Genomic DNA, 25,846 nt, shown 5'->3' with positions numbered 1-25,846 from the left:
GTGTCCCGGGCAGGGGGTATCGCGCAGGCCGTTTGGGTTCCAGGTCTGGCCGACCCTGCCTTGTGCCATGGCAGGTGGGGGGATTTCCCACCCCCATGGTGTCGTGGGCCCCTCTAGACCCGTGGCCGTACCCATCGCACTGCCCCACATGGGCTTCTCGGAAGCAGCAGGTGGCTTGGGCAAAGAACTGAAAATTTTGAAGTTTTTTTGTAGGTTAGGAAGCGATCTGGGGCAAACCGTGGTGTTTCTGGGTGTCTCGTTGCGCTCAGGCACGGGGTGAGGCCAAAGGGGCTGGCAGAGTGGAGAGGAGATGCTCGGAATGGCGCCGGCACGGTCAGATGCGCTGGGACACCGACGGCTGGCAGTAGCAGGTATTGGGAGGGAAACTGGGAATGTTGAAACGGGATGTAAATCAGCATTCATGTGTGTTCTTTGTGGTCCTCTTCCTTCGGAACGGGACTCAGTGGAGCGCACCCAAGTAGTTTTTCCAGGAGTTGTCTCTGCCTCAGCCTAATTAAAAGGTGGTGTTTGCATGCATTACAGTTGGGTGCATCTTGCTCAAGGTAAAAGCACTGTAGAGATGATTTTATTACATACACAGCGGACCTTAAATATGGAAATACTGCTTACATGGGTGCTGTGTCTTGTGGCTATGCATGCCATTTAGTGTTCTGCTTGCAGCAGAAGGAACTGATTGTCAAAGACACACTTCTTATTTCTCCTGAAAGTGTTTTACCTTTTACTATATACGAGGATAATTTCAGCCTGTGGAGTAGGTTGGGTAGAAATCTAAAGATGAGGAGTGGGATGGTTTTCAAGCCTCTCTGGTCCATACGGATCCCCATTCAGTGTTTCTCGTACAGTTGCTGTGAGTGCACGTTGCGTGTCCCCGTCGTACAGCGAGGAAATGCCTCGGAAACCAGCATCTGCTAAAAAGGGCTAGTCTGTTGGTCTTTGCATGGGGAAGTGTTAGTTCTTGCTGTAGCTGCTCAGTGCCTTTATCGCGAGGGTGCAGGGGAAGCAGCTGCAGGATGCATCGTGTCCCCTCCATTTCAGAGTCAACAACCTGGCTGGCTTTTGGGAGCCATGAGAGCCTCCCTGACAGCTCTGCCTGGGGTATCGCACCCACAACGTGGCAGAGATGTGGGGCAGCAGCCGTGCCTGCCAGCATGGCTGAGGGAAGCTTGGTCCAGGAGCCAGGCTGACTAGTGGGAACTTGGCCATGTTCCAGGGCAGAATGCAGTCCTCTGCCAACATGGTTCGCCAGTTTGTGGGATAGATCTGGGCTTAGGGACCACCTCCATCTCAGCAGCCCACGGCTTCCCCTCCTTGTGTGGGTGAAAGCTGCCAAATTCAGCCTCTTACCACGTGCCAGACAGTGTTCTGCCAGGGTCTGACCTGGGAGACGAGCTGCCACTGTGGTCTGTGATGGGGAGGGAGGATGCTCGGCAGCTCAGGCATCTGCATCCATGTGGAGTTGTAGCCCTCATCCAGTGGAGGAGGCGTTTAGCTGCGGGCTGTGTGTGAAAGTCCTTGCATGTAGCCTGGCCCGGTCTCTCAGTTCATATTCTTATTTGCCATGTGGCACCCAGGTTATTTTTCCCACCTCTGAAAACCACCCAAGAACCAAACCGCAGTGTGCGGCAGCACCCAATGCCCCGATTGCAGGACACAGGGGTGGGCGCAGCGCTTGAGGTGTGAGTGTTTGTTCCTGCTGCCAGGCACAACAAAGCAGGGGTCATCAGAAGCTGAGTTTTGCTGTAGGTGGACCTAAACCTCAAATATTTGCCTAGAAGCAGCTGATGTAGTGTGCAGTGATTTTTGACATTGTCGGCTGGTGGTTAAAACCCAGGGAGGAGCAGAAAGCTTCTTGGAGCGTGGTGATGGATCAGTGGGTTTTTATACTCTCCGTGGCCTTTTATCCCAGGTCAGGAAGCCAACTCTGCTGAGGGAGATTTGGGGATATTCTTGGGTCTTGCTGGCCCAAGTGGGAGGTGGGTTACATGTTTTGCCCAATTGGAACCTTCAATCAAAACTTCAGCATCCTGCTCCAGATAGGAGAAAAACTAGTAACAGTCAAAGGTGAGGGGCGTCACGTTACATCTGAGATGCGTTTGCTGACTGAAACTGAAAGCAGAAAACGAAGGAGGGCTGATGCAGGTTGGGCACACACTGCAAAATCACCTGTAGCTTTAACCTCTGTGGAAGATGCACTAGACGAGAGGATTACAGGTGGGCACCTTTGAAGGGGTAAGGAGTTGGAAATGCCCTCGGAGACTGCAGTTTTCTGCTGGCTTTTGTGCCGGACTGTTCAGAAGAAGCCAACCTGTAAATGCTCCTAAGGGCCTGATTTGCCTCCCTGAACGTGCTTGAAGAAGCCTGGCGCTTCTAGGGTAGTAGCGTTGTCTAAAAGGTCTGGGGAGAGGGGAAAGGAGCTGGTGTGTTTGGGCCCTCTTTTTGTTCCTACAGAGGATTGTCACAGTAAGCTCTGAGTATTTTTCGGTTTCCCACAGTGGAGTCTTGCAAGAGCCACAGTCTTCTTTGTGGATGGGGAAGATATTGAGGTTGCATTTAGGATTTTTCCAGCTGCGCTGCATGGTTTCAATGCTCTGCCTTTACGCTAGCTTGGGGAGAATCTGAAACTGCGGCTGTGACCCCTGCCCACCCCGCACACCCGCTGCCCAAAGACTGAGCGGCTTTGGTGGAGAAAAATTGGGAACACTGTCTTTTCTATACTGGAGACATCATTTGTCTCCTCTGTTAATTCACGTTATGCTCTTAACGAAGCTATTAGGAAAACAACTGTGTTCATATTTGCATAGGATGGTTAGTGCCTTTCTGCAAGTAATATTTGGGCAACTGTGTTAGCGTGCAGAGCAATTATCGTCTTGCAGTTTCTATACTAGAACGATTATAATTTCGTTTACTATTTATTTTTAAACAGGGTAAATGGTGTGTCTTCGGGATGGTGCTTACTAGCAGTTGCTCTGCTGCTGTGTGTACTTGACGGGGATCATTCGGCTCTGACAACGCTCTTCAGTTCTAAGTGCTGCAGAAAGTTTGTCTGTTGGACCTTCACCACTGCGACCCAGAATGTACTGGTGTGTGGGAACTGAGGAGTCCGCTGTTTGCAGAGAGGGCAACATGGATCCACAAAATGGTAAGTAGGATGGTTTCTTTCCTCTTCAGATTGGAGCGAAAGGTTTTAAGAGAAGTCGGTAGCCAGCTGCCACTGAGTTTTGATGAAATTTCAATGTATGAAAGATCTTGCCTTGAGTTGAGCCCTAATCTTTGCAAATCTACAGTGTAGAATGTTGAACTACTCAGGTGGTAAGAATAGCATTCCTCTGAAGACTGATTTTCTCCAGAGGCCTATGGAATTAGTCAATATATGTGTCGTGTCTCGCCAGTTCCTACATACGTTCTACAAGATCTGTGCTTTTTCAGCATGCGAATGCAAATGTGTTCCCAGCCAGTGATGCAGTGTGTATTCAGGGTATGAAAGCTGCTAAAATCAGAGCATCATTTCTCAGGCTGAACAGATATTAACCTGCTCCAGTTTTGCTACCGGCTTTGATTCAGAGGCTTGCGGTGATTTATTGTTGGGCTAGATTAGGAGATCTGCGTTTATGTAATGTCTTAAATCCATAGGTGGAAATTTCTCTTTCAGAAGGGGCATATGCTTCAGGTTGCTTCCTGTTAAATTTTTTCCTCAACAGGCAAATTATTTTTGGATGATTTTTATCGCTGAAACCCTCAGCTCCTAGGCACTACTGCATTTCTCTGAGTCAAAACCCAGTTATGTTTCTGCATCAAGAAATAGCCTTCTGGTTATTGTATAATGGTATTCCCCCCTTGCAACAAGCGGTTCATTAGGAGGCAGCATCTGCGTTGAAAGTGTGGGATGAAGGTGTGTTTGACGCTTTGTAGTGAGTAAGCAGGCTTCAGTAGAAGCTAATGTTTTTGCAGCCTTATTTTGGATTTTATCAGCAACTATGAAGCAAAACCTGATAGTTTATTCAGAGGCCGCCTTATCTTCTCTGAAGACGTTTCTCACCAGCGTCACAGGGAGCTCTGGGAACTCTTTCCTTTCTCCGTATGTATTCTGCTTCTTCTGTGATACTGATTTTTCTGTTTGTTTTTGTTCATTAGCATTGTATCTTTCTGTAATAATCAGAACAATTATTGAACAGTCTTAAAATTCTTAAATTCTGCCTTCTGAGTTTCTCTCTGTAAGAAATTATCTCCACTTGGATACTAGGCTATAAACCACGAGAAGAATTTTAATCTGCACTAATGATTTGCAAGTGTTAAGAGCTGCTAAATTTTTGTTCTGCCGTAGTAATTTGAGAAGTTTTTATCACTGTTTAAAGATACAGTAAATAAACAAATTAGTTTGAGTGACTAATGAAGTGGAAAGTACAAAAGATACATTGTCGACATTGTGAGTTCAGTTTTTCTTCTGAAAACTTTATTACATGTTTCTGTTATGTAAATATACTCAGTTAAACTGGTTAACTGGAAGCCTACGAATCTTACTGGTGTAACTCTTCTATGCCGGCGTGTCTGAGTTATTTTATGTGATAAACAGTGTCGCAAGACTGGCAGAGGGATCCTAGGGAAGCGTGAGATCCAGGTCTGTCCTGGTGGATTTGCTCCTTATAAGCATAGTGTGCAAAAAATGAGTTTAAACTCATTTTTATTTCAGGATTGAGTTCTGCCAAGAATAATTGTCATTAGCTGGTCCACTCCCTAAGTGAGCTGGTTCTTGTTCTGCGCTTGGATCCTGTTACAGAGCCTGGATGCAGGAAGGCGGTGACTCATTCAGCCTCCACATTTGAACTTAGTGTTAATAAATGCGCGTAAACAATCTAGATGCAGCCTCCTGCTTCCATTCAGCGGGAACCGCTGGGAAGTGGAGTGAGATCACAGATAATTTAACGCCGACGACCTCATTAGAGCTCGCAAAGCTTGGGGTCTTTTTCTTGTTTGGGGCAGGAAGGGCAGGCGTGTGGATGTGAGGGGTTTAACAAACAGCACGGTGGAGGTTCTGGCTCCGTGACGGGTCAGTTGGATCAGCGCAGCATTGGATCAGCGGTGCTTCCCGCGGGTACTGTCTGCACCCGGCGCTTGATCTGTTGAAAGCCTTCAGGTGTTTGAGGCTGTTTTTTCCCCGACAGTGATACATTTGAGAGACCTCATTGCAGTTTTCCAGTATCTGAAAGGGGCCTACAAGGGTACTGGGAGAGGACTTTGTACAAGAGCCTGTAGTGATAGGACAAGGGGTAATGGGTATAAATTGAAATCAGGGAGGTTTAGATTAGATATCAGGAAGAAATTCTTCACAGAGAGGGTAGTGAGGCACTGGAACAGGTTGCCCAGAGATGTTGTGGATGCCCCGTCCCTGGAAGTGTCCAAGGCCAGGCTGGATGTGGCTTTGAGCAACCTGGTCTAGTGCAAGGTGTCCCTGCCCATGGCAGGGGGGGTGGAACTAGATGATCTTTAAGGTCCCTTCCCACTCTAACCATTCTATGATTCTATGATTTGGTCAGGTCTGCGTGTGGAGGGTGGGTTCACAGCATCACTGACTCTGGTTAGCAAATGTAACGTGTGACGCGAGGGCTCACCTTGCTGCTCCCATCTCCCCTGCTATTCCTCTTGGCTGCGGCAGTGAGTGTGCCTGTATCCCAGCAGGATGCCCGCTTACCCTGAAAGTGGGCGAGCTGTGTTTCGGACCTGGACCATGCACACCCTTGGGGATGATGCTGAGCTTGACTTGATGCTGCTGCTCCACAGAGAGGATTTGTCACTGGAGTACAGAATAATGCTCTGTTTAGGGTGCAGTCAGCATCACCCATGCCTCCTCAGGCACTTCTTCCCCTCTCCTAGATTTGTTCATCTTGTCCTAATTAGAAGAACGCAAGCGAGCAGAGCTACGGGGGCGGCTGCAGTCTCTTAGGAAGCACGGGGTTTGGGGGGTTTTTTAAACTTGGTTAAAGAGCTCTACACAATATAATGGAGGTGACATAATATGCAGCCTGTAAGAAAAACAATGGAAGCCCAAAGCTGTCACTGTATGAATGCCTACAACAGGACAGAGATTCATCTTTCTACAGGCTGGTTGGTTTCTTTGAATCTTAAGAAACGTTACAGCTAGGATTTGATTCTCTCATGAGTTTCTAGGAGACAGTTCAGCAAAGACGTAGCAAAGCAATCATTGTCTTCTGAAATGTAAGGGGGCTTTTGTTAAAGAGCTTATCGCTGTCTTAGTGAGAATTTTATTCAAAGTCGCGGAGCGTTCGTGCGCCACTTGTGTGTGCCACGGAGGAGGAATTGGATTATCCTTCAGACACACCAGCGGGTGTCTCTTCTCTCCTGCCACATCTAGAAATGAGCATTGGAAAGGGGTGTTACGGTGTAATGGGTATAATATCACACAGTTAGGGACAAGGATGCCAGTGATAGCTGTTTGAAATTTCAGAGTAGCTTTACAGATACTAACTAAATGAACCCTTACAACTTCTTTTGAGGCTTACATGTTGTAAGCTGGTGACTGTAACTGTCCAGGGAAGCGCAGATAGACCTGTGCAGTATGCCTGGAAAAGAGACCTCAATACTAAAATGAGGGAGCAAACAAGTACCCAGAGTATAATGACCCGAGTTGGCATTTGGAATGGACCAGAGGATCTCAGAGCTGTGCTTCAGAGGTGCTGTGGTGACTTGGCAGCCCACAGGGCTTTGTATTTTGTCAGAAAGAAGCTACCCCTGACGGTAGTGACCTTTGCAACCCTGTCTGGGCCGTGGCTCAGCTCCGAACTGACTCAGAGGGAAAGCTGCTGCCTGCGCCGCCGCTTCCTGAATCGCAGAGAAGTCTCCAGTGCAAGTAAGAAGAGTTTAACTGGATGACTTCAAGAGCCGTTTTAACAAGAGGGACTGCTCGGGAGCTAGGGAAACTTTATATGAGAAGTTTCCCAGTGGGTTGAGTGGCGACAGCTCGAGCTTAGCTGATAGCGAAACGGATTATTCTGCTGGGACATCGCTCTGGGCACCCAGCGTCGCTCCCCCGTTCGCGTGAGGGCAGGGCGTTTGCAAACGGGGCCGAGGCCTTCGTTGCGGGACAGCAGTTGGAGGAGGTGACGGGACCATGGGTGGAGGGATGGAGACTCCCGCAGACTCCGCGCTTGCTCCCCGTACTTACGGGATAATCCGAGCCTTCCAGGCTGTCAGCCTGGCAGCATGAAATCCACTTAAAAAATAAAAGTCTGCAGGAAGAACCCGATTTCTTTATAGCAAAAAAAGCAGGCAGAGCTCACCCGCTCCTGGGTGTGCACATACATGGCCCCGCATGAGATCTTTGCTGTCGTTTCCTCATAGTTGTGCACGGTTGATTTTGTTGCCTTAAACATGAAGGGCAGGAACTTGGCGTTTGTTAGTAGTGTGAATATTTTGCTGAACAGAGGAAGGGAAAATCAGTGCTGGCAGCACCAATGGTATCACTCTGTTCCCCGTGAAATCACCATGTAAACCTTAAAATCTTTACATGGGCCCTGCACGTGGGGGTGGGCCAGCAGCCAGGGCTTGGGGCACGTTGACTCAGCCCCGTCTGTGGCACGTGGTGCTGTATGACAGGGAAAAGGTACTCGCACCTCCTGCTTTTTCTGTCAGCACATTACGCTGTAGTAACGTTACCCTGAGTCTGCTGGGACTGTGAGCGGGGAGAAGGACAAGGAGAGCGTCAGGGAGGGCATCTGAGCACGCGGAGCACAGACCTTCAGCATGCGTTGGTTGCTTGAAGTTCTGTATAATCAGACTAAATGAGCCTTGAAGGTTTTCTGGTTTTCTTCCTGCTCGTTAAGCTGCGAGTTAATTGGAGTCCGAACAGATGATTGAAAGTATTCCAAGCAAAAAAAAAGAGGGGGCAAAAAATAAACCAGGTGTCTTACGTGAGGTAAGTCTTAACTGCATATTGCCCTGCAGAAGGAGAAGTAGGAAATGCTCGGCAGGAATAGGAAGTACGCTAGTAAAGCAGCAATAGGCTTGTATTTTTATACGTATTTAAATACACGCTTCACACAGAAGTGGTGCAATCTCACATGGGGCCTAAAGCTAATGCGGAAGGCTGGTCTGCAGCAGAAAATGCATGTGGTTAAGGCTGCTCCGCTGTGCAAGGCTGTAGCGCAGCCGCGTGTTGCACCGCCTCGCCGAACTGAGCCGGGATTTCCAAAAAGGGCAGTGGATGCTGGGGCATTTACATTTAGGTGCCTAATTTAAGACACTCGGAACTGATTTTAGAGTCTGGATACTAAGCACAGTTCTTCACACATACCCTTAGAAATACGGAAGCATCTGGAAGAACCGTTTGCCTTTGAAAATATCATCTTGTGCATGTGAAAAGCGGGAGCTTGGTTTGTGGGTGCTGCATCCCTCTGGAGTCAAGGAGTTGCAAAGGAGCACTTAGGTCTCCGTAGTGAGCAGGACCAGCTTTTTCCTGATAAATACCATTAAAGCCAGCCTGCTCTTGAGCTTGAGGGCTGTAGCAAGGAGGACAGAGCTGCTGGGAGTGCTGGCGGTGAAGTGCAGACCTTGGGAAGCTAACTGAGCAGAGAGTCCAACCTGTTTGATTTACCGACAGTGGTAAAACATTGATCTTTATCTGAGCTGTATCTGGCATTATCTGCTGCTATGCAGCTTTATTTTCCCACCTTTCAGTTAAAATGTATTTGTGGTGTATTGCATTAAAATGTAACTTATGACAACTCTTATCAAGAAGCCTAGAAAAGAGCAAAAATAAGGTGATAAGGTAGTAAAGAAAATCCTTTGCCCTTAGAACCTGTACACAGGGGCTCCTTAACAACATGATTTAGGTGTGATTGTAAGGTAGCTCTCAGGTGAGGGTTGACACTGTGGTCACAGGACCGTTGTCCTCCGTTTCAGTGGGAAAAAGCAATTGTTAGTGTTCACACCAACTCAGTCTTTACCAGACCTGCACGAGATTTATTGTTTTGTCAGTGAAGTTGCAGGCAATTTTATACTTGCATTAAAGGAAGTGCTGTGAATTTTATTTTTTCTTTATCTTCTCCAAAGCCTGTGGGGGCCTTATCCAAAATCCATTAAAGTCTTTGCACTGACATGACAGGCTTGGGATCAGATCTTCAGGGATCCTTACAGCATTAAGTCTGCGGTTTGCTTGTTTTTCATTTCTCTGATCAATAAAGGGCGCTGCTTGGCAGAAGGCAGCTAACTGGGAGGACGTTTGCATTGCAGATGAGGGTGTGGGGGATAGATTTTATACCATTCAGCTCCCAGTCCACTCTGTAGGTGAAGTCTGTCTCTTAATAGGTTCTTGTTCAGATTTTACATCAAGTTAGGCTGATCTTTAATTCCTTTCCTTAATCCAAGTCTGTGTGCTCATTAGTGGGTCAGCAATTGCTTATTTGCATGATTATGTATCCCCACAGCAGCAGCCCTTTTATGTTAGCTGCTGGTAGTTTTTCAACAGAAGTGTGTCCATGCTTTGAATTTGTGCCTTGCTCTGACTTAGAGGGAGGACTTAGAAAAGAAGCCTTTTAAGTATTAGGGAAGGCCCTCAACCTTCAAAAAGCCCTCCTGTGGTCAGAGGGGCTCTGGGGGTCGGCAGTTTCTGGTTGGTTTGTTTTTTAAAAAGTACTTTCAGAAATTACAAAGTGCCCTTAAAACACGTACAGCCTCATGCAGGCAAACTCGGTGAGCCTGATTATGAATCTGAAATGAAGTCAGCAAGGACATATTCAGACCATGTTCAAATAGGACAGTTGGAAAAGAATCCTGTTGAATAACAGCAAAGTTGATGTAGTAAAATCTCAGAGGCTATGCTGCAGCTTTTGCAAACACTCAGTTTCTCCCAGTAGGATAATTGTGTGTGTCAGAAGAGAGGGTGAAACCCAGTGATGTCCCTGTCGGTGATGTATTTTTTGCAGGGACATGTGTACTGGCTGGTGAAGGTGCCCAGACAGCCTTTCCTAGCCTGAGCTGTCCTGGCATGGATACTTGAGGTGCAGGGGTGTGCTGCTCTGGAAGGGCAGGCAGGACTTGGAATCTGCCACGGATGTGCACAGAGCAGTGGGAAATTTGGTGCAGGCCCTCTCTTTTTTTTGCCTCATCCTCTCCAGTCGGGGAGGGAGGCAGATCTGCAGTGAGCTTCAGGAACTTCTTGGTTGCAAAGACAAGCCCCGTGTTGTGTCACTCAGGGGTGAGGGAAGGGGTCAGGCTGCTACAGGGAGGGCAGGAGGAAGGCGAAGGGTGAAAGGACCAGGGACCTGGGTTTGGGAGCTGGAGGAGCAGCTTGATTTCCTTTCTAATAGTCAGTATGTGGATCCCAAGCGTAAAGGTTGGCATTTCGGATTCTGCTGGGGAAAGCTCAGTCCCAGGCTGTCCACAGATCCTTTTCTGTGCGTAGTTAAAAACCATGGAAAAATAACGAACCAAAGCAGTGATTCAAACAAGAAGTCTGGATAAATTTAGCTCAAATATTCTTGGTATGTTTGTGGTCGCTGTGGAAATTACATCACTGCTTGTTTTAGTGACCAGAATATCGCTTGGAAAAGTGGCACGGCTGCCCGAAAAGAGCTCAAACGGAAATCTTTTAAAAGCATGTACATCTTTGGAATGGCTTCACCTGCAGTTTGTTGGTTTTGGGGTTATTTGTTTTATTCCCATCTTGGTTAAGGAGTAATTTAGACTGGAGGTTATTGCTGCTTAATTGAAAAGCCACAAGGTTTAGAGCTGATACGCTCTGCACTGTGATTCTCTACTTCAGATAAAAATTCTGTCTGGGGAATAAGATTCAAAAAGAGTGCTGGTAATTGCTGAAGACAGGACCTCCTCCAGAATCTGCCTGCCTGTCTTTGTCTTGCACATCAAAGAGCCTTTGAAAATGCTTTTATTTTTGCATCAAACAGGAATTTTTTTTTTTTGTTGTTACACTAATGGACAAGATCCCTTTTCAGATCTCAAATGTAGCTTGAAAAACAAGAAGTCTAGCTCCTTAAGTGGGCTTGTAATCACGGTCACAATTCTCCGATGTTTTGCACCTTGGACCTTTCACACGATAGCAGGGTGGGAATAAATGCAATCAAATCAAAGGCATTTGCATGGACTGGACCAGGTTCTCAATTGCAATGGATCAGAGTTCATCACAGGTTGGTGCAAGGGGATGAAACGTGCCTTGCTTTATTCTGCCGTCTCTACCTTGGAGCAGCCATCTAAAAATGCTGTGGGCTGCAGCATCCTTCGTTTGAGCATAGAGTCCTTGCCCTCCCTCCACTGAAATGAATGCTGATATTCCCAGACATCGGGAAGGCAAAAGGGAAATATCTCCCTATTCTCCCTCTCTGCAAATGAAGGCCCTTCTGACGCTTGTAGGTTTTGTCACAAGTGAGGGAAGGTTTTATTTTTGCGGTAGCCCCCATTAAAGCTTTGGCAGCACGTCGCTACACAGCCTGACTGAGGACTGGCACTGTCTTGGCCAGCAGCAGAGGTCTTGTCCTCAGGCTTTCTTTTCTGCTCCAGACACAGCTGCTAAGGTAATCTGCCCTCTGAGGTATTCTGTCCCGGAAACCGGCATCTCGGAGGGTCTGCTCCTCCCGTGGAAGCTGGTGGAAGTGCTCACATTGAGTATGATAGGAGCTGGAGGGGAGCCTTGCCTTCTCCACTGTTTTGCTTTTTTCTTCTTTTCCAGACTGTTATATTCACCTCTCTCCTCTGATGCTTTTCCCAGTTCTACACTTCCCTTGGCTCTGCTGTTGCCAAATTGCTGGTGCAGCTCTTGATGCCAACCATATCCAGTGTCTTGAATGAGTTTTCTTTTCCTCTACATGCAACACTTGTACCTAAACTAGCCTAAAGGTGGTGTTGTCTTAGTGATAAACAAGAAATGAGCATAGCAAAGAGTAAGGTGTTTTATTAGGCTAGCAGGCACTGTTAAAGCAGCACATTGAACTGAGTCTAACATGTGCTAGGCTTGGATTTTGCCATGTCAGGTGTTTACCCCTTCAGATCTCTTGAAAGGCTTCGTGCCTCAGATGTGTCTGCTTTTTCCTAGACCTGTCTGTTTAATAAATGAATTATATTCTGCCTTTCTACAAATGTCCCTCAAAGTAGCCTGTGAAGCCATTATCTTGCGTGTTATGACTGTTGGTGGGTAGCTGGGTTAACCAGTGCATGTGTGAAATGGAAACGTAGGTTGTAGGACTGGAAGGAGTGTGTGGTCAGTGTCCTGGTGTCACACTCCTAAACCTTATGCAAGGCTTGTTTTAATTGAGTTGACTTGTCTGTTGCTTCTGCTTTTTATAGAAGGGTGTTCAGAAGCCTCATTTCTCCAACGTTTTAAACATTCTAATTGGCAGCCAAGATGTGTTCATACCCTGTACATAAAATAGCTCTTCTTCCCTGGTGTCTCCCCCTGGATGTATTTATAGGCGGTACTCCCATCCCCATTCAGCCTTCATTTTTCCAGGCTCAACAAGCCCAGCTCTGTTAATCTATAGTCTTGTAATTAGACTCTCCATTTCTTCGATACATCTTCTCTACCTCTTCCAGATTCTTTTCCTTGAGCATGGTAAACTGGAGTCGTGCATGGTATTTTGCATATCTTTTTAATGTTACTTTCCCTTTTTTCCCTTCACTCTGGCCAGCCTTTCCAAAATCTTGATATGCCCAGGTTCTGTAGGGACCTGCTCCTTGGGGAAGGCAGGAGGGACACCGGTGGCTGTGCAGGTGACCACAAATACCCAGGACCCTGCCATGTGATGGAGGGATGGAGAACTAGGCCAGCTGCTGTGGCTGGAGGGGACCTGATGGGGCAGCTGTGAGCTTCACCTGACCGCTTTCATCCACCTTCTCTGAAAGCCCCACTGGGGCCTGTCTTTCCTGGTAACATCCTTAGAGTTTCATGGGGCTGGAGAGACAGATGTTGACTGCTTCTCTGCTATTATTTTTGACCAGCAGTTGGGTCAGAGTGTCATAAATGGGTTTACCCTTTAAGAGGGTGTTTACACGTGTTATTAAAGTGAAACATAAGCTTAGGAGCTGCTTTTCTCCATTCAGAGAGCTGTGAAGTCGATGGATGTGTGTTGGTGGAGCCAACAAGGGACTCAGACTCCGAAGAGACTTGAGGAGAGACCTTGGGCCCGTCCACCCCTCACACACACAGGGAGACCCTCCCTGAACTCTTCCAGACATAGCCTCTCAGTTGGGCTCAAAAGCATTTGTCTCTTTCCAAAGCTGGTTGTAGATAGACGCCTAAGGAGGACGTAGCAGAAGGGGGCTGGCCGTGACTTGGGGCTTCCCCAGTGTGAATAATTAACAACAACTTTTTTTCAGGAGAACTTTGAGCAATTTCTTTAAAGACAAAAAACATGGATGCATGGCATTTTTTCCTTTCTGGTGAAATCTTGAATGTTAGGGTAAAGGAAATGTTTCAAAAGAAACCGAAGTGAGCCATGAGATTTTGTTTTACAAAGTTTCAAGTGAAATCCAATCTTGGTTTGGTTTCATGGCTCTAATATTTGATTCATTTGGACAGGAATGGTCTCACTAGAGACACTTCTCATCGTTTAATAATCCATGCCATCATTTAATTCCAACCATGCCTGGAAACGAACACGAAGAAAATCCAAAAGCGTAGTCATATTTCTGCACGCTTAATGTATATCTTCCCATTTAAAATTTGGAAAGCTAGACTGGTATAGCTGGCATTGCATGTAAATCATATTTCTGAATGATTCAAGCTGTAGAATTGGAACCAAATCACTGAGGCCAGAAGACAAAAATAGAAGCTTTCACTTAGAGCTGAGTCATTTGTATTTTCAGTACGGCGATTGGCGCTCTGGCTATTTGGGCTACTTGGAGCTCTCTTGGTTCCTTTCCTTTGGGGGTGGAAATTAACACCATGAATGTTCTCTGTGGTCTTTGCTGATGCTTTGCATCCCGAAGAGGGCACAACGGGAGGGATGCGGGGCATCCCTCTTCACTGGGAGAGCCAGCCTTTGCCCTGTGCTTGCCGGAGGTCAGCCCCATTTCCCTCCTTCCCTGCCCAAAGGCTACTAGTGTGTCTGCCAGGGCTGATGGTGCCTTTGTGAGACAATCTGGCCACTGAGATGTGTGTTGTGGCCACTGATGCTCTGAGTGCTTCTACAGGTGGAAAGTTATGAACATGAAGCTACTTAGGCCTGACACATGTCCTCGTGGTGGGACAGTAAAACATCACTGACATCTCTACAGGTGGAAAGTTATGAACATGTGCACACGAAACTGCTTAGGCCTCACACACGTCCTCGTGATGGGATGGTAAAACCATCACTGACATAACAGCACCCCAGTTTTTGTAGGGTTGTCCAGTACACAAGAAGCTGGCTGCAGCCCGGGTGGAATGAAGGGGTGTCAAGTGACGATGCTGATGAGCTGCCTCCTCTCTGGCTGTGTTGAGGATCCTGCTCCCCCTCTTCCATCGCATAGCCCATCGCAGTGGAAGTGGTGCGTGCACTTCTAAAACAGCCTGTGAGGAGCACCGTGTCTAAGGCAGAGCTGCCCTGCAGAGCACAAGAGGTACGTCCCAGACTGTCACGTGGAGTACCCCTTGTTCCTTTTCCCTGCATAGCTGCAGGTATCCTTAGTGAACCAAAGGCTACCCTGCCCTTTCCAGCATGATTTGCCCGCTGGCATGGTGGGTTTGCTGTGATGGTCGTATTCCAGTATGTATGTCTTTGTGCTCTCTCGAAGCTCAGTGCCTTGTAATGGCTCTGTGTAGCCTCTTTTGTACTTCAGCAAAATAGGAATTACCAGCTCAGTTTCATTTGAACTTTTTGGACAATGCAAATAATTTCCAGAGTTCCAGGGATCTGGGAGGTGCATGGACAAGTGCAGAAATAGGAATTACCAGCTCAGTTTCATTTGAACTTCTTGGACAATGCAAATAATTTCCAGAGTTCCCAGGGATCCTCCCAGGGATCTGGGAGGTGCATGGACAAGTGCAGGAGCCCACTCAGATGTGGTTGAGCTTTTCAGCCCGGGCTCAGTGCTGTCTGTGACACACAGCTTCACACAACCATTCAGGCGTCTGTGATACTGCCCGCTAAAGACTGCTGAGTATTTGAGACTTTTCTGTCCCCTCTTCCCCCAATATCCTGGATGATGGAGAAATGATTGTGTAAGTGTGGAGCTAAAACCTTTGGAGGCGTCTGGTTTTCGTAATTCTGTTCTGGAGCCCCTTAAAAAGGCAGGAGTCCAGAGCATTTTTCCATCCAGGACTTAGTATTTTCCTTTCAGGTTTGCATTAGCAAATGCTTTTTTTCCTTTCAGGTTAGGAGTGTTTCTAAATAGAAAATTTCCAGTGACTCTGGTGATAATTGGTCACTTTGCATGGCTGTACCTAAAATTGTCAGCATGCCCTTTACCGGATCCTGTATTCTGTAAAACATTTAATGCAGCTCAGCGCTTTGCATGCGTGGTACTGGCCTGCAAACCATTTAAAAATAATTCCAGATTATGCAATAGTAGTGAAAAAGATCCCTTCAGTACTGGATGTTTGTCTTTGAAGCATTCTTCTGGGTTTCAGATCTAATCTGTTGTAGGGTTATAAGTTCCTTTTGAGGGCAAGGAGCATTAATTGTAAGCTATGTTGTAGTTGTGGGTTTCTTTTCTACTCAATTCATCATCTTTCCCACGGCCTTGGCAGGCAGATCTGAGTACAGAGCCACTCCTTTCAATTAGCTGAAATAATGGGTGTTTGGGTGAAATGGGACCACAAAAAATAGGCAGAAAAAGGGTGCGGAGGGTTCCCACTGTCCTGAGAAGCTGGCACGTCTCACTTGCTGTGATGAGATAGTAGTCGGGGTCAGAGGGATATGGCCAAATTCTGGCGTGGTCTCTCCGTGGAGGATGCTGAATTTCCCAGATAAACCATCCTCTTATCTCTCAGTTGGATTTACCATAACTTTCTCTCCTTGTCTTCTCACGGTGGGGTTTATAAGTGCTCCTGATCATTTTTTTAATTCTGCTGGGACCATTTTATAGCAGAATTGGTTGAGCCGTACGTGTTTTGCCTAAATGCGAGAGCAAGGTGAAAGAGGTCATGGGCTTCTTGCTGCAGGACCCTCCTTTGAATGGGCCTGGGGCAGGTCCTGGCTCTGGGTCCATATGGACTCAGGGGGAACAACTTCCCTCCTGGCCTGTGACTTTATCTTTTAAGAAAAGAATGAAGAAAATCTTTAAACCTTTTTAAACAACAAATGAAACGCTGTTAGTGTCAGCTAATTACAGAAATAACACAAAAGGGTTGTTTTTTTAATTAAAGAACCTAGGGTTTTGCTTTTTCTTCCTGGTTTGATCTGGGAATTATTTTTCAGTATCTCAGAGATTTCCAGAGGATTGAAACATTTTTCTGACCCGTCTAAGTGGAAGGCACAATGTAGGACAGATCCATCATCCTTTGAAATCACTGGAGATTTCCCGCTGGATGTTGTTCAGTTCATTAGTCTGAAGTTTTTCAAAGCAACAGCAGATACATGAGCCTGTTACAGAGACTCAGAGATAACATGGCTTTCTGTTAATTTTGCAAACCAGCTCGCCGAAGCTTCCATAGAGTAGGAAAATTGAAAAGTGTTCGGCGACGAGTTTTTAAGCGTTTGGTGGGGTTGGCTTTAAATATTCAGCACATCTTAAACCTCATCTCTGCCCCATTTTTTATTTGCTCCGTGGCAGCACTCAGAAGTCAAAATGGCAAAAGATTAAGCTGGTAAAGGTTAGCTGTATCCATCTGGTGCTGTTGAGGAATTAATGTCTGAGCTCAGCCCGCCCCCATCCCCAGATTCTCTCCGAACCAGAGGCTTGGATTTCGCCGTAATGGGACATGGAGATGAAAATAACTGTCAAGGCTAAAATGTAGTAGTTAATTCAGACAAAGAAGCAGCCAGCCAGCCTAAAGACATTACATCCAGTGTCCGCTGTAAGAGCTTGTGCTGAAGCAGAGGTGGGTGGCTAACAGTCCCAGGGATTAATAGCTTAATTGAGCATCGCTGAATGGGATGCGGTGTTAAAGCCATCATCTTGATTTGCTCCCGTCTCTGGAAATACCTGCACACATTATGACAAGGTCAGTAGCAGTTTTTAAGTTCTATTATTATTGTAATTCTGCTTTAGTGTAAGTTAACTTCCATCCCTGTTTTACCCTGTGTTAAGCATCTCATTTATCTCATTTATAGCATTCTCTGCTAAATAAAAATAACCTAGTTGCCAAAGAGGTCCTGCCTCATCAAAGGGACTAATGTAGCGCTGACAGACTCTGAGTGTGTGTCAGAGACAGGAGCGCAGTGATTTGGGATGTAAAGATACTAATCATCTCTACAGTATGCTGTTTTGTTGTGCAGCCATTTGCCACTTCACAACATTCACCTGCAAACCCTCACCTTTTGGCTACTAATGCCATACTGTCAGTTTAGAAATGTTAGATGGTTTTTTTCACCTGCTGTAATAACAAGGCTTGGGGCAGGGTTTAACTACATATATCTCTGAAATTCTCGTAGTAACCTTTTATTGTTAATAAGACTTATTTTTGTTTTATTCTCTGAGATGGGACAGCAGTCTGTTGCACTTTAAAATTTATACTCTTGTAGCCTCTAAGTGACAATAAAATAACGCTGGTTTTTTATTGATAATTGTTTTTTGGAATATATTTTAAAATAAAAATTATTCTTGTCCTTAGCTTTTGTAAAAGGCTGTTACTGCAAAGCCAAGCTTAAAGGCTGCTTCCAAAGTGTAAAACATTGAAATGAAGCATGAGAAACATTTCTGAAGGGAGTTGCTTTGGTACAGGCTGTTAAGTTGTATGAAGAACAGGTGAAGGATGTTCAAACAGCTTCTGTTCAAAATAGAAGGATGAGCAAACAGCTCTCGGTTTGCTTGAGGTCCTTAGAAATCAAGCAAAGAAGAGAAGCCATGGAGCTATGGAGAAGTTAAACAAATAAGGTGCAGAGACAGGGGGCTGAATGACAGGGAGTAAGCCCCATGGCCTTATTTTCGTTCAGATGTGTTAGAGAAATGAACCCACGCCATACCAGCTCAGCTCAAATAGCCTTCACTTACCTGCTTCCCTGCTGCCAGCTCAGAAGAGGGGTGCTCATTTGGGCCAGTGGCTTTAGAGGAACCTGTGCCAACAGAGAAACTCTGTCCCAGATCTGTGTGCAATAAAGCAAATACTAAAGGACATTGCAATGGGGGTGTAAGAGCTGCTGGATTTTCTAGTAGCCTTTAGTTACAGGAATATTCAAGAAATACTGATAGAATATCGTAACTTGCTGTGCTTTATTGCATATGACCATGTTCATTGTCAAATGAGAACATAGACCCTATTTTTCAAAGTGCAGAAGGCATTTCCTAAACCCATGCAATCTAAGAATTCAAAGCACTTTGTTATATCCAGGCTTAAAATGCTCAGCGTGTTGCATGATCAGGTCCAAAAATAGAGGTTCAACATTACTCACCTTCAGTGTTGCTCTCATATGGCGTTGTTCAAGGTGGTGTGCCAGCGAGGTGACTCTGCTCTGAACGCCACGCAGGGCTCAAGTAAAGAGCGTGAGATTTGTAGGGTTAAAACCATAGGCAGAATTTCTTTGGGTTTTGGCCCAGATTTTTGCTAAAAATGGCTGATGCATGTATTGGCAAAACGTTATTCCCAGCCTACATGAATGCCAGTGCTGATGATGGTTCAGTCATGCCTCGTGTAGAAATCAAACAGACTTTAGTCAGTAGAATGTAATTTTCCTCTTTTTTTTTTCTTTTTCCTACTGGTGAGTATAAATTAAGCTTATAAAACATGCTGCTTATTTTCCATTTGTATTTCAGAAGTCAATACATAATTTGTTAAATCACCAGAAGTCTTCTCTGAATTGGGTCACTTGCTTGGCTTTGCAATGGATTGCTTCTGCGTTTTTTGGGAACTTAGGAATGGATGGCTCACCTTCTCTCATTTAACCCTTGAAAGCTCAATTTAACTTTGACAGAATCATGTGTGTACAGCGGGCAAAGGGCAAGCTTTTTTATCACTCTCTATTTGTTAAATCACCAGAAGTCTTCTCCAAATTGGGTCATTTGCTTAGCTTTGCAATGGATCGCTTCTGCGTTTTTTTGGAATTTAGGAATGGATGGCTTACCTTCTCTCATTTAACCTTTGAAAGCTCGATTTAACTTGGACAGAATCATGTGTGTACAGCTGGCAGAGGGCAAGCTTTTTTATGACTCTCACCAATTTTGCTTTTTTCAGGCTTGTAATTAATTCAATTGGGAGGCTGTTTTTTGCTTGTGGCCTTTGGCAGCTTCTTTTCTCGGGTCCTAGGCGGGAGGTCGATGCAGAATGCAATTGTAGAAAGAAGTTTTGATGACAGTTACATGAGAAACTTGAATGATGAGCAGCATTATCCTTCTGCCAAGAATATTTAAATATAAATGTATTCGTTTCAAACCGTAGATTTGCCTGGATTTCTTACATTCGATGAAGCTTTTACTGAATCCTCCTTGATGGATGTTCAAATGTTCGAAACTGGGCAGTTTTGGTTAGAACAGTAAGTTCCTGTTTGCCTAAGACAAGATTAAAATTTGAGTTTAGGGGCTAAAATGAATATCCCAAAGACTCTGATTTAACGGCCAGCTAACTCTGGGAGCGTGTCAACTCCAAGAAGCCAGCTGTTTGTGACCATCATGTTCCTGGAGTGCCCAGAAGGCTCACCTACCATCCCATGAGCAGACCACACCGGTCAATAGCCAACCCGTGTTCTCCAAACTGTGGTTCTAGCTGAGCCATTACACTACAAAGGGCTTAAGAAATTTTGAGGGTGCCGAAAACGTAAGAGGAAGCATGACGCATTAGCTAAGTACTTTTGTGAAGTAGTCGTTTGGTAAAACACAGAAGCAGTTTTGGGATTAGGGTCTGGCTTGTGGAGTTCCTCCTTCCCTCAGTTACAACACTGTGGTCCCTCTTGTGCTCCCTGGCCAACTGATTTGGTAGTCCTCCTGCACGGGGGGAAACAGTTCCAACGAGAGAGGTGAAAAATGCTTCTGTAGGAGCTCCGGGGTGCAGGACGCATGTGAGGTTGGCTGGAGACCTCTCTAATAAGTGAGGAAGTGGCACCAGGATCTCCCAGATCCCAAATGGATCCCTGACCATGAGATACTTGTACCTCCACCTGCCCTGGCCATGATTTAAAAAGAAAGCAGGATGGCCCTGCTCAATTCTTTGGCAGAAAGGATGTTCCTTTACGTGTGGAATGGTTGCAGATGTGGATCTTGAGTGATAGTCCCCAAAATCAGGATTGAGGCTGGAAGGAAGTAAAATTTGTCCCTCCTTTCAGCATTTTTTTAGTAAGCAGATTATAGTTCCTGTGCTCTGTCAGCCCTGGTTTGCAGGGCTTCCTGCTCAACTTTCCAGCTGTTTTGTATCTCCGATGTGAGGCATTTTTTCCTCCAAGGGGAATTCCAGCACTTCTTTCCAGGTCCCGGATTTCATCACGGGGCACCGAGCGCGGGGAGGCTGTGTGTTCCAGTAATTGCAGTGTTTACTTGGATCTGTACTTCTTGATTTTACTTAGTCCAGTCCGAGCTGTTTAGACTAGAGAACTCTGACTTTAAAGTTCTCTCTTCTGTCACCCTTTAAACAGTTCCTTGCCTAAAGAATCATTAGCATTGCCTACCTTGGTGTCCATTAAAAAGATAATTACATCATGTGCGATATTTTTAGAGATCCCTTACAGGTGTGTGGTCTGCTCTGAGAGACTGGACCAAAGGCAGGATGAGTTTATTTTCCCCCATACCCCCTAAAACTACAGAATTAGGATGGTACGGCACCTATTAACATGAACTCTCAGATGCTGTTGTTGTGCTGTAATTTAGCATCACATTTCTGCTGCGTGTCCTTCACACTTTCTCCATCATCTAAGAAAGGTTATTGATGTGGGCACATTCGTAATGGCACGAATCTCTGGAGCCGTCTCCGATGTCTGAGTGATTTGAGCTTCATTTAAATAATTGATGAGAAGTGTTAGTCAGAATGTATTGGTGATTCAGAGTGCATTTTTCAACACAGATTGGTCCAAATTTACTTCTTTTTCCAGACTGCATTAAACTAGGCACTGTGTGGCATATGTCTCTATTAAAAAAACCCTCCTTGTTAACATATGTGAAAATCTGTGGGCTTAAGGGCTTTATTTAACCAGTTGCAAATAAGCAATAATAGTTAGTAATGTTTAGCAGGGAAAACTGAGTATGAAACGGTCTCTTTTCAAGTGAAAAGTGCTGATTTCCTCTGTCTTTCATGTCGTTCAGGAGTGGACCTGAACATTTTACTCGTCGTTCAGTGACCTTTCTGCAGCTTTCCCTGTCCTGGTAGTTGTGGGGGTGGAGGGGCGTGAGACTCCATGGCTGTCTCTTCGGTACCCACCCATCGCAAGCATCTTCCTTAATGCTTTGCAGCTTTTAATCTTTGACATGTAAAAACTCTGCTGGCTCCTGAGGGCAGTAAAAAAAAAGTCTAGCCTAAGAGACTCTCCAGCATTGATCAGGTTGACACTGGGCATCTTCTATAATCTCCGTTTACTGTTTTCCCAGAGTAGAAATACTCCCAATTTCGTTTCTTTCGCGTTCTTTGAGGTGTATGAAAATGGTTGGAGAATTACAAGGGCGTTTATTAGGCAGGAGGTGAATGAGGTGTGACTGGAGCACGGCTGATGCTACCAGAACTGCTCTGGGGGTCCTGCCACCACCCTGCTGCTTCCTCCCACGTACCGCAGGTGCCAGTCCCTGTCAGCCCTCCCCTTCCCTGGTTCCTGCGGCGGGAGGTCGAGTGTGGCATTGCTCTGTGTGTGAGCTTTCACACCATCCTTTGGAAACCACCTTTGGGAGCAATTGGGGAACTCACTGTCCCTTTTAGTTTCATGTGCCTGTTGGAAAGTACTTAATATATTATCACTTTCTTCTATCAGGCAACTGAGTGTTGAGGTTTCTTCCTCTTGCATTTTGATTGTGGGTGGTAAATATTCCACTAAAAATAGTTCACCCCCCTGTTTTGCTGCATTGATATTGCAGATGTGCATGAGCAATGAACAGGTACTTTTTCCTGACCCCTCTTTTCCATTTTTACTGCAGGAACTGTGGACATGGGTGGCAAACAGTCCACGGTCGGTGAAGTCTCCATAATTCAGACACCCGTGACAGAAAGCATTCAGGATGCTTACAGAGCTGGAGACACCAGTAAGGCCCAAGAGTTGATTAAGTTGTCATGTGAGGAGACTGCACTGCAAGTGGAAAAGGTAGGGGTAGGTTACTACTCTTCCTCAAGTATTACAGGGAAAGAAACCAAAATGCCAAGCTGCCTCCTTCCGGCGTTTCTCATGCAGAAAACCCATTGTTGTATAAGTTACGCTGGTGCTGCAGGGTCCCACATGTGGTTGGTTGTGTGGGACATAACTTATTCTTCAGGGACTTATGCTCAGGGGCAGTATTTGCCCTTGAAAGCGCTGATCAGAAAGATAGGACAGACCAGAGATAGCAGCGTATGTAGGGATGGGAGGCTGTGGTCACTAAAACAGGGAAATATGTTTTTCCCCATAAAAAGGAAGCAGTTTATAGTCTTAGCAAAAAATGTATTCCCCCATCAGTACAAAGATGGTTTAATGGTCCCCTGGGAAGGTTTTGCAGCTTGTGTTTGGAACCTTATCCTCTGTGCCAGCTTCTGCACAGCTCTGCCTTCAGACTCCTCGTTTTGTGCCTGCTGTTTGCACAGAGCTTGTCTCAGCGTTTTGGGAGAGCATCTGCGTGTCAAGTCCAGGCACACTGGCCATCTCCAAAACAGGAACTACTCCACCTCGTAACAGAGCTGTGCAAATGCTTTTTTGGTCCATGAAAAAAAGGATTTATACTCACCATTCTGTGCCTTGGGCACTATGTTAAAGCCATACAAAAAAACCTGTAAAGCAAAACCCCCAAAAATTAATATAATGAATATATCAACACCAATTATTATAATGGCTACTGGTGTTTATGACATTCTCAGTTAACTGCAGTGACAGTGAGTATGCATTTGCATGGGCACAAATAAATACATAGCCCTGGAAATGCTCTCTTTGTCTGCCTGCTCCCTTTATAGGGAGTTTATTTTGCTGTGTTTTCTTTACCAGTGTCAGCTTTTAGGTATCGCAGCAGCATATGGAGATCTGCAGGCGGTGAGGTATTTACTGAAGGAAGCACTGGTGGTGTTACCAACAGAACCTAATGATGACAACGCGGCTGTGGTGGCTGCGTATTTTGGGCATAAGGACGTTGTGAAAGAGCTGCTGGATTCTTTGCATGGTAAGATTTTGGGTGGCTGTGCGCTATACCTTCAAGCAGGCATTTCTTCTTTTTTTTTTTTCCGCATTCCTTAAAAGAGGAGGGACTTAGTCATGGGAAAGTACGTGGAGGGATCTTATCTCTGCTGTGTTTGAAGAAAACTTCCCCCATGGGGGGAAAATCACAGGCAAAAACATTTTCCGTGTTTGCAAGTTGGAAGTGGAGGAAGATGCCATTTAGACAATTCATTCCCATCAGCCCTCAGAGCTGGATAATGTCCCACACCCCACAGAGAATTTAAGGGATTTTCAGGAAACAGCATCATCCCACTCTGCTGATCCAGCAGACACCGTGGTGCTGGGAGTGAGAGTGCAGCATGACTGTCCAGCGACTAATAGTTGGCACTGTGCTCTGTGCTCTCCTGCTGTTTTGACTTTCAGGGGAATTCCTTGTTTAGAATCATCAGTATATTTTAGTTACATTCTATTATTTTGTGGCAGAACCAAGACGTTTTTAGAACCAGACACAATTCTTAAGACAGCTGTGAAGGGAGTGGAAAGAGCATTATTCTGAGGCAGGACCAGGAACTGTGTTTGTCCCTTGTTGCTGTCAGTGTCCTGCAGGCTTGGCAGATGCTTTGCAGGGGGGGACCTTCTGTGGAGTCAGGGTCCAGTAGTCCTGCACAGCAGCCACAGTAGATCACTGTCTTGACCTCAGACACTGCAGTAACAGCACAGCTGAGATAAGTCTCTGCAATATTTGACCTGAATATAGCTCTAGTTCCTCACTGGAGCTGTATATTTGCCAGTGACCTCAATAAGAACGGGAATAACCTGTTGGGAAACCTGTTTATTTGATGTTCTTAAACTGTTAGAGCACTAAAAAGCAAAAGAAACGTTCCAGTTTGGGAGATGAATTTAGCTGACAACACTGGTTTTGTAACAGAGTAGCAAAAATTAGATTATATTAATATAATACTTCCAGCAATGAAAAGTGACTTAAGTAGTTTCTGGAAACTTAGCTCAGTTTAGAGCTGACTGAATTCCCTTAAACACTTGCTTCAGGGGATGTGCTCTATACAAACTGCAGCTTTCAGAAGTTTTTGTGCAGGACTTCCCATTTGTTTCCCTGGGAAGTTACATTGAAACCGATCACAGGATTTAGGAATAAATTACGTGAGTTTGCAGTTTGGCTAATGCACTGCAGTGATCCTCTCTGGCTCATTGTGAACTTCTTGTGGCTCACAGCTGAAATGGAGCCCATCTTCTGCAGTGTGGGGGTGAGTGATGTAGTCAGATCGTTAAGAGTGCGAAGAGCGATGTCATTTCAACTGCAAAAAATAAATTGGCGTGTAAACTTGGGCTTGTAGACTTTCCAATCATTTCAGAGGGGATGTGAATTTGTAAAGTAAATGGAGGTAAGGCTGTGAATCAGGGAAGATTTGAGGACTGCTTACTGTTAGCAGAAATGATCCCGTCATGGGCATTTAGTTAGAAGGGCTGAATTATGCATGCCTAGAGGAAAGCAGTGTTCTTCAGGCACAGTGCTCTTTCAGAAAAAAAGTGCAGTTCAGGGAGACTGAAACATTGGCAAATTCCTGCAGAAATCAGAATGTGGTCTTTTAGTTTTTGGTCTTAAATGGCATTTGTCTAACTTTACTATGAATCGATAGTAAAGAATTCACCCAAAATGAATCATTTCGAGGGGAAATTAATTTTTTTGCAGGAGACCTTATCTTGCAGTGAGACTTTATCTTGCAGGGAAAACAAACTAAACCAATTGTTTTGTGTTGTCTGAAACATTTATTTTTTATTCATCCAGTAGCATGAAGTCAGCTGTTTTTTCCCATTCTTTGTATCCCCTCTCATGAACTTGGAAGAAGTGGCCAATCTTGGATGTTTGGGTCTAATGTCTGTTGGGTCAGGCTTGTCTCTGGATGCAAAAACAGCCCTGGTCATCCCTCGCCACCTCTGCTTGGGATTAGAAGTTTGAATTTTCTGCTGGCAGCCTTGCAGGCATCCTCAGAACCTTCCACTGTTGCTAGCTCGTGTGTGCTTAGATCAGACAGACAAAAAAGTTTGTCTGTCAGCTGGGTAGGTAATGAAGAACAGCTAAGCAGAGTAAATAGATTTCTGCTCAGCTGAAAAGTTTGTGCCTGACCAGCTTGGAGCTCTTCTGTAATACACTCTTGCAGTGCAGTCTTTGTCCTTGAGGGCTTCACCCTTTGCACAGCCGTTATTTGTGGATGACTTTTGCATGTCACAGCCCTGTGGCACCAACTAAGTCAAATACTATATCTTTTCGGTAGGTCCCCGTACTTGCCAACAGCTCCTGAACTGGATGCTGGCCATAGCCTGCCAGCAGGGACATCTGGACATAGTAAAACTCCTAATTCGTGCATACAGTGCTGACCCCGAGAGCTGTGCAGTCAGGAAGAATGAGTTTCCAGTTCTTATACGGTTGCCCCTGTATGCTGCTATAAAGGCAGGTATGTATT

General features: G+C 45.6%; 1 protein-coding gene across 1 annotated transcript in view; it reads left to right on the top strand.

Annotated features, from left to right (window-relative positions):
* The first annotated feature begins 3,093 nt into the window (after window positions 1-3,093).
* LRRK1 (leucine-rich repeat kinase 1) overlaps window positions 3,094-25,846 on the top strand; it is a 78,523-nt gene continuing 55,770 nt past the window's right edge. Inside the window, exons 1-4 of the mRNA XM_010148424.1 lie at window positions 3,094-3,160; window positions 22,168-22,331; window positions 23,199-23,370; window positions 25,658-25,837. Coding sequence (XP_010146726.1) covers window positions 3,094-3,160; window positions 22,168-22,331; window positions 23,199-23,370; window positions 25,658-25,837 — 583 coding nt within the window. The remainder of the gene's footprint in view (window positions 3,161-22,167; window positions 22,332-23,198; window positions 23,371-25,657; window positions 25,838-25,846) is intronic.

Source organism: Eurypyga helias, unplaced genomic scaffold (assembly GCF_000690775.1).
Source record: "Eurypyga helias isolate BGI_N326 unplaced genomic scaffold, ASM69077v1 scaffold4763, whole genome shotgun sequence".
NCBI lineage: Eukaryota > Metazoa > Chordata > Aves > Eurypygiformes > Eurypygidae > Eurypyga > Eurypyga helias.
This window is presented reverse-complemented; position numbering and strand designations above follow the sequence as displayed.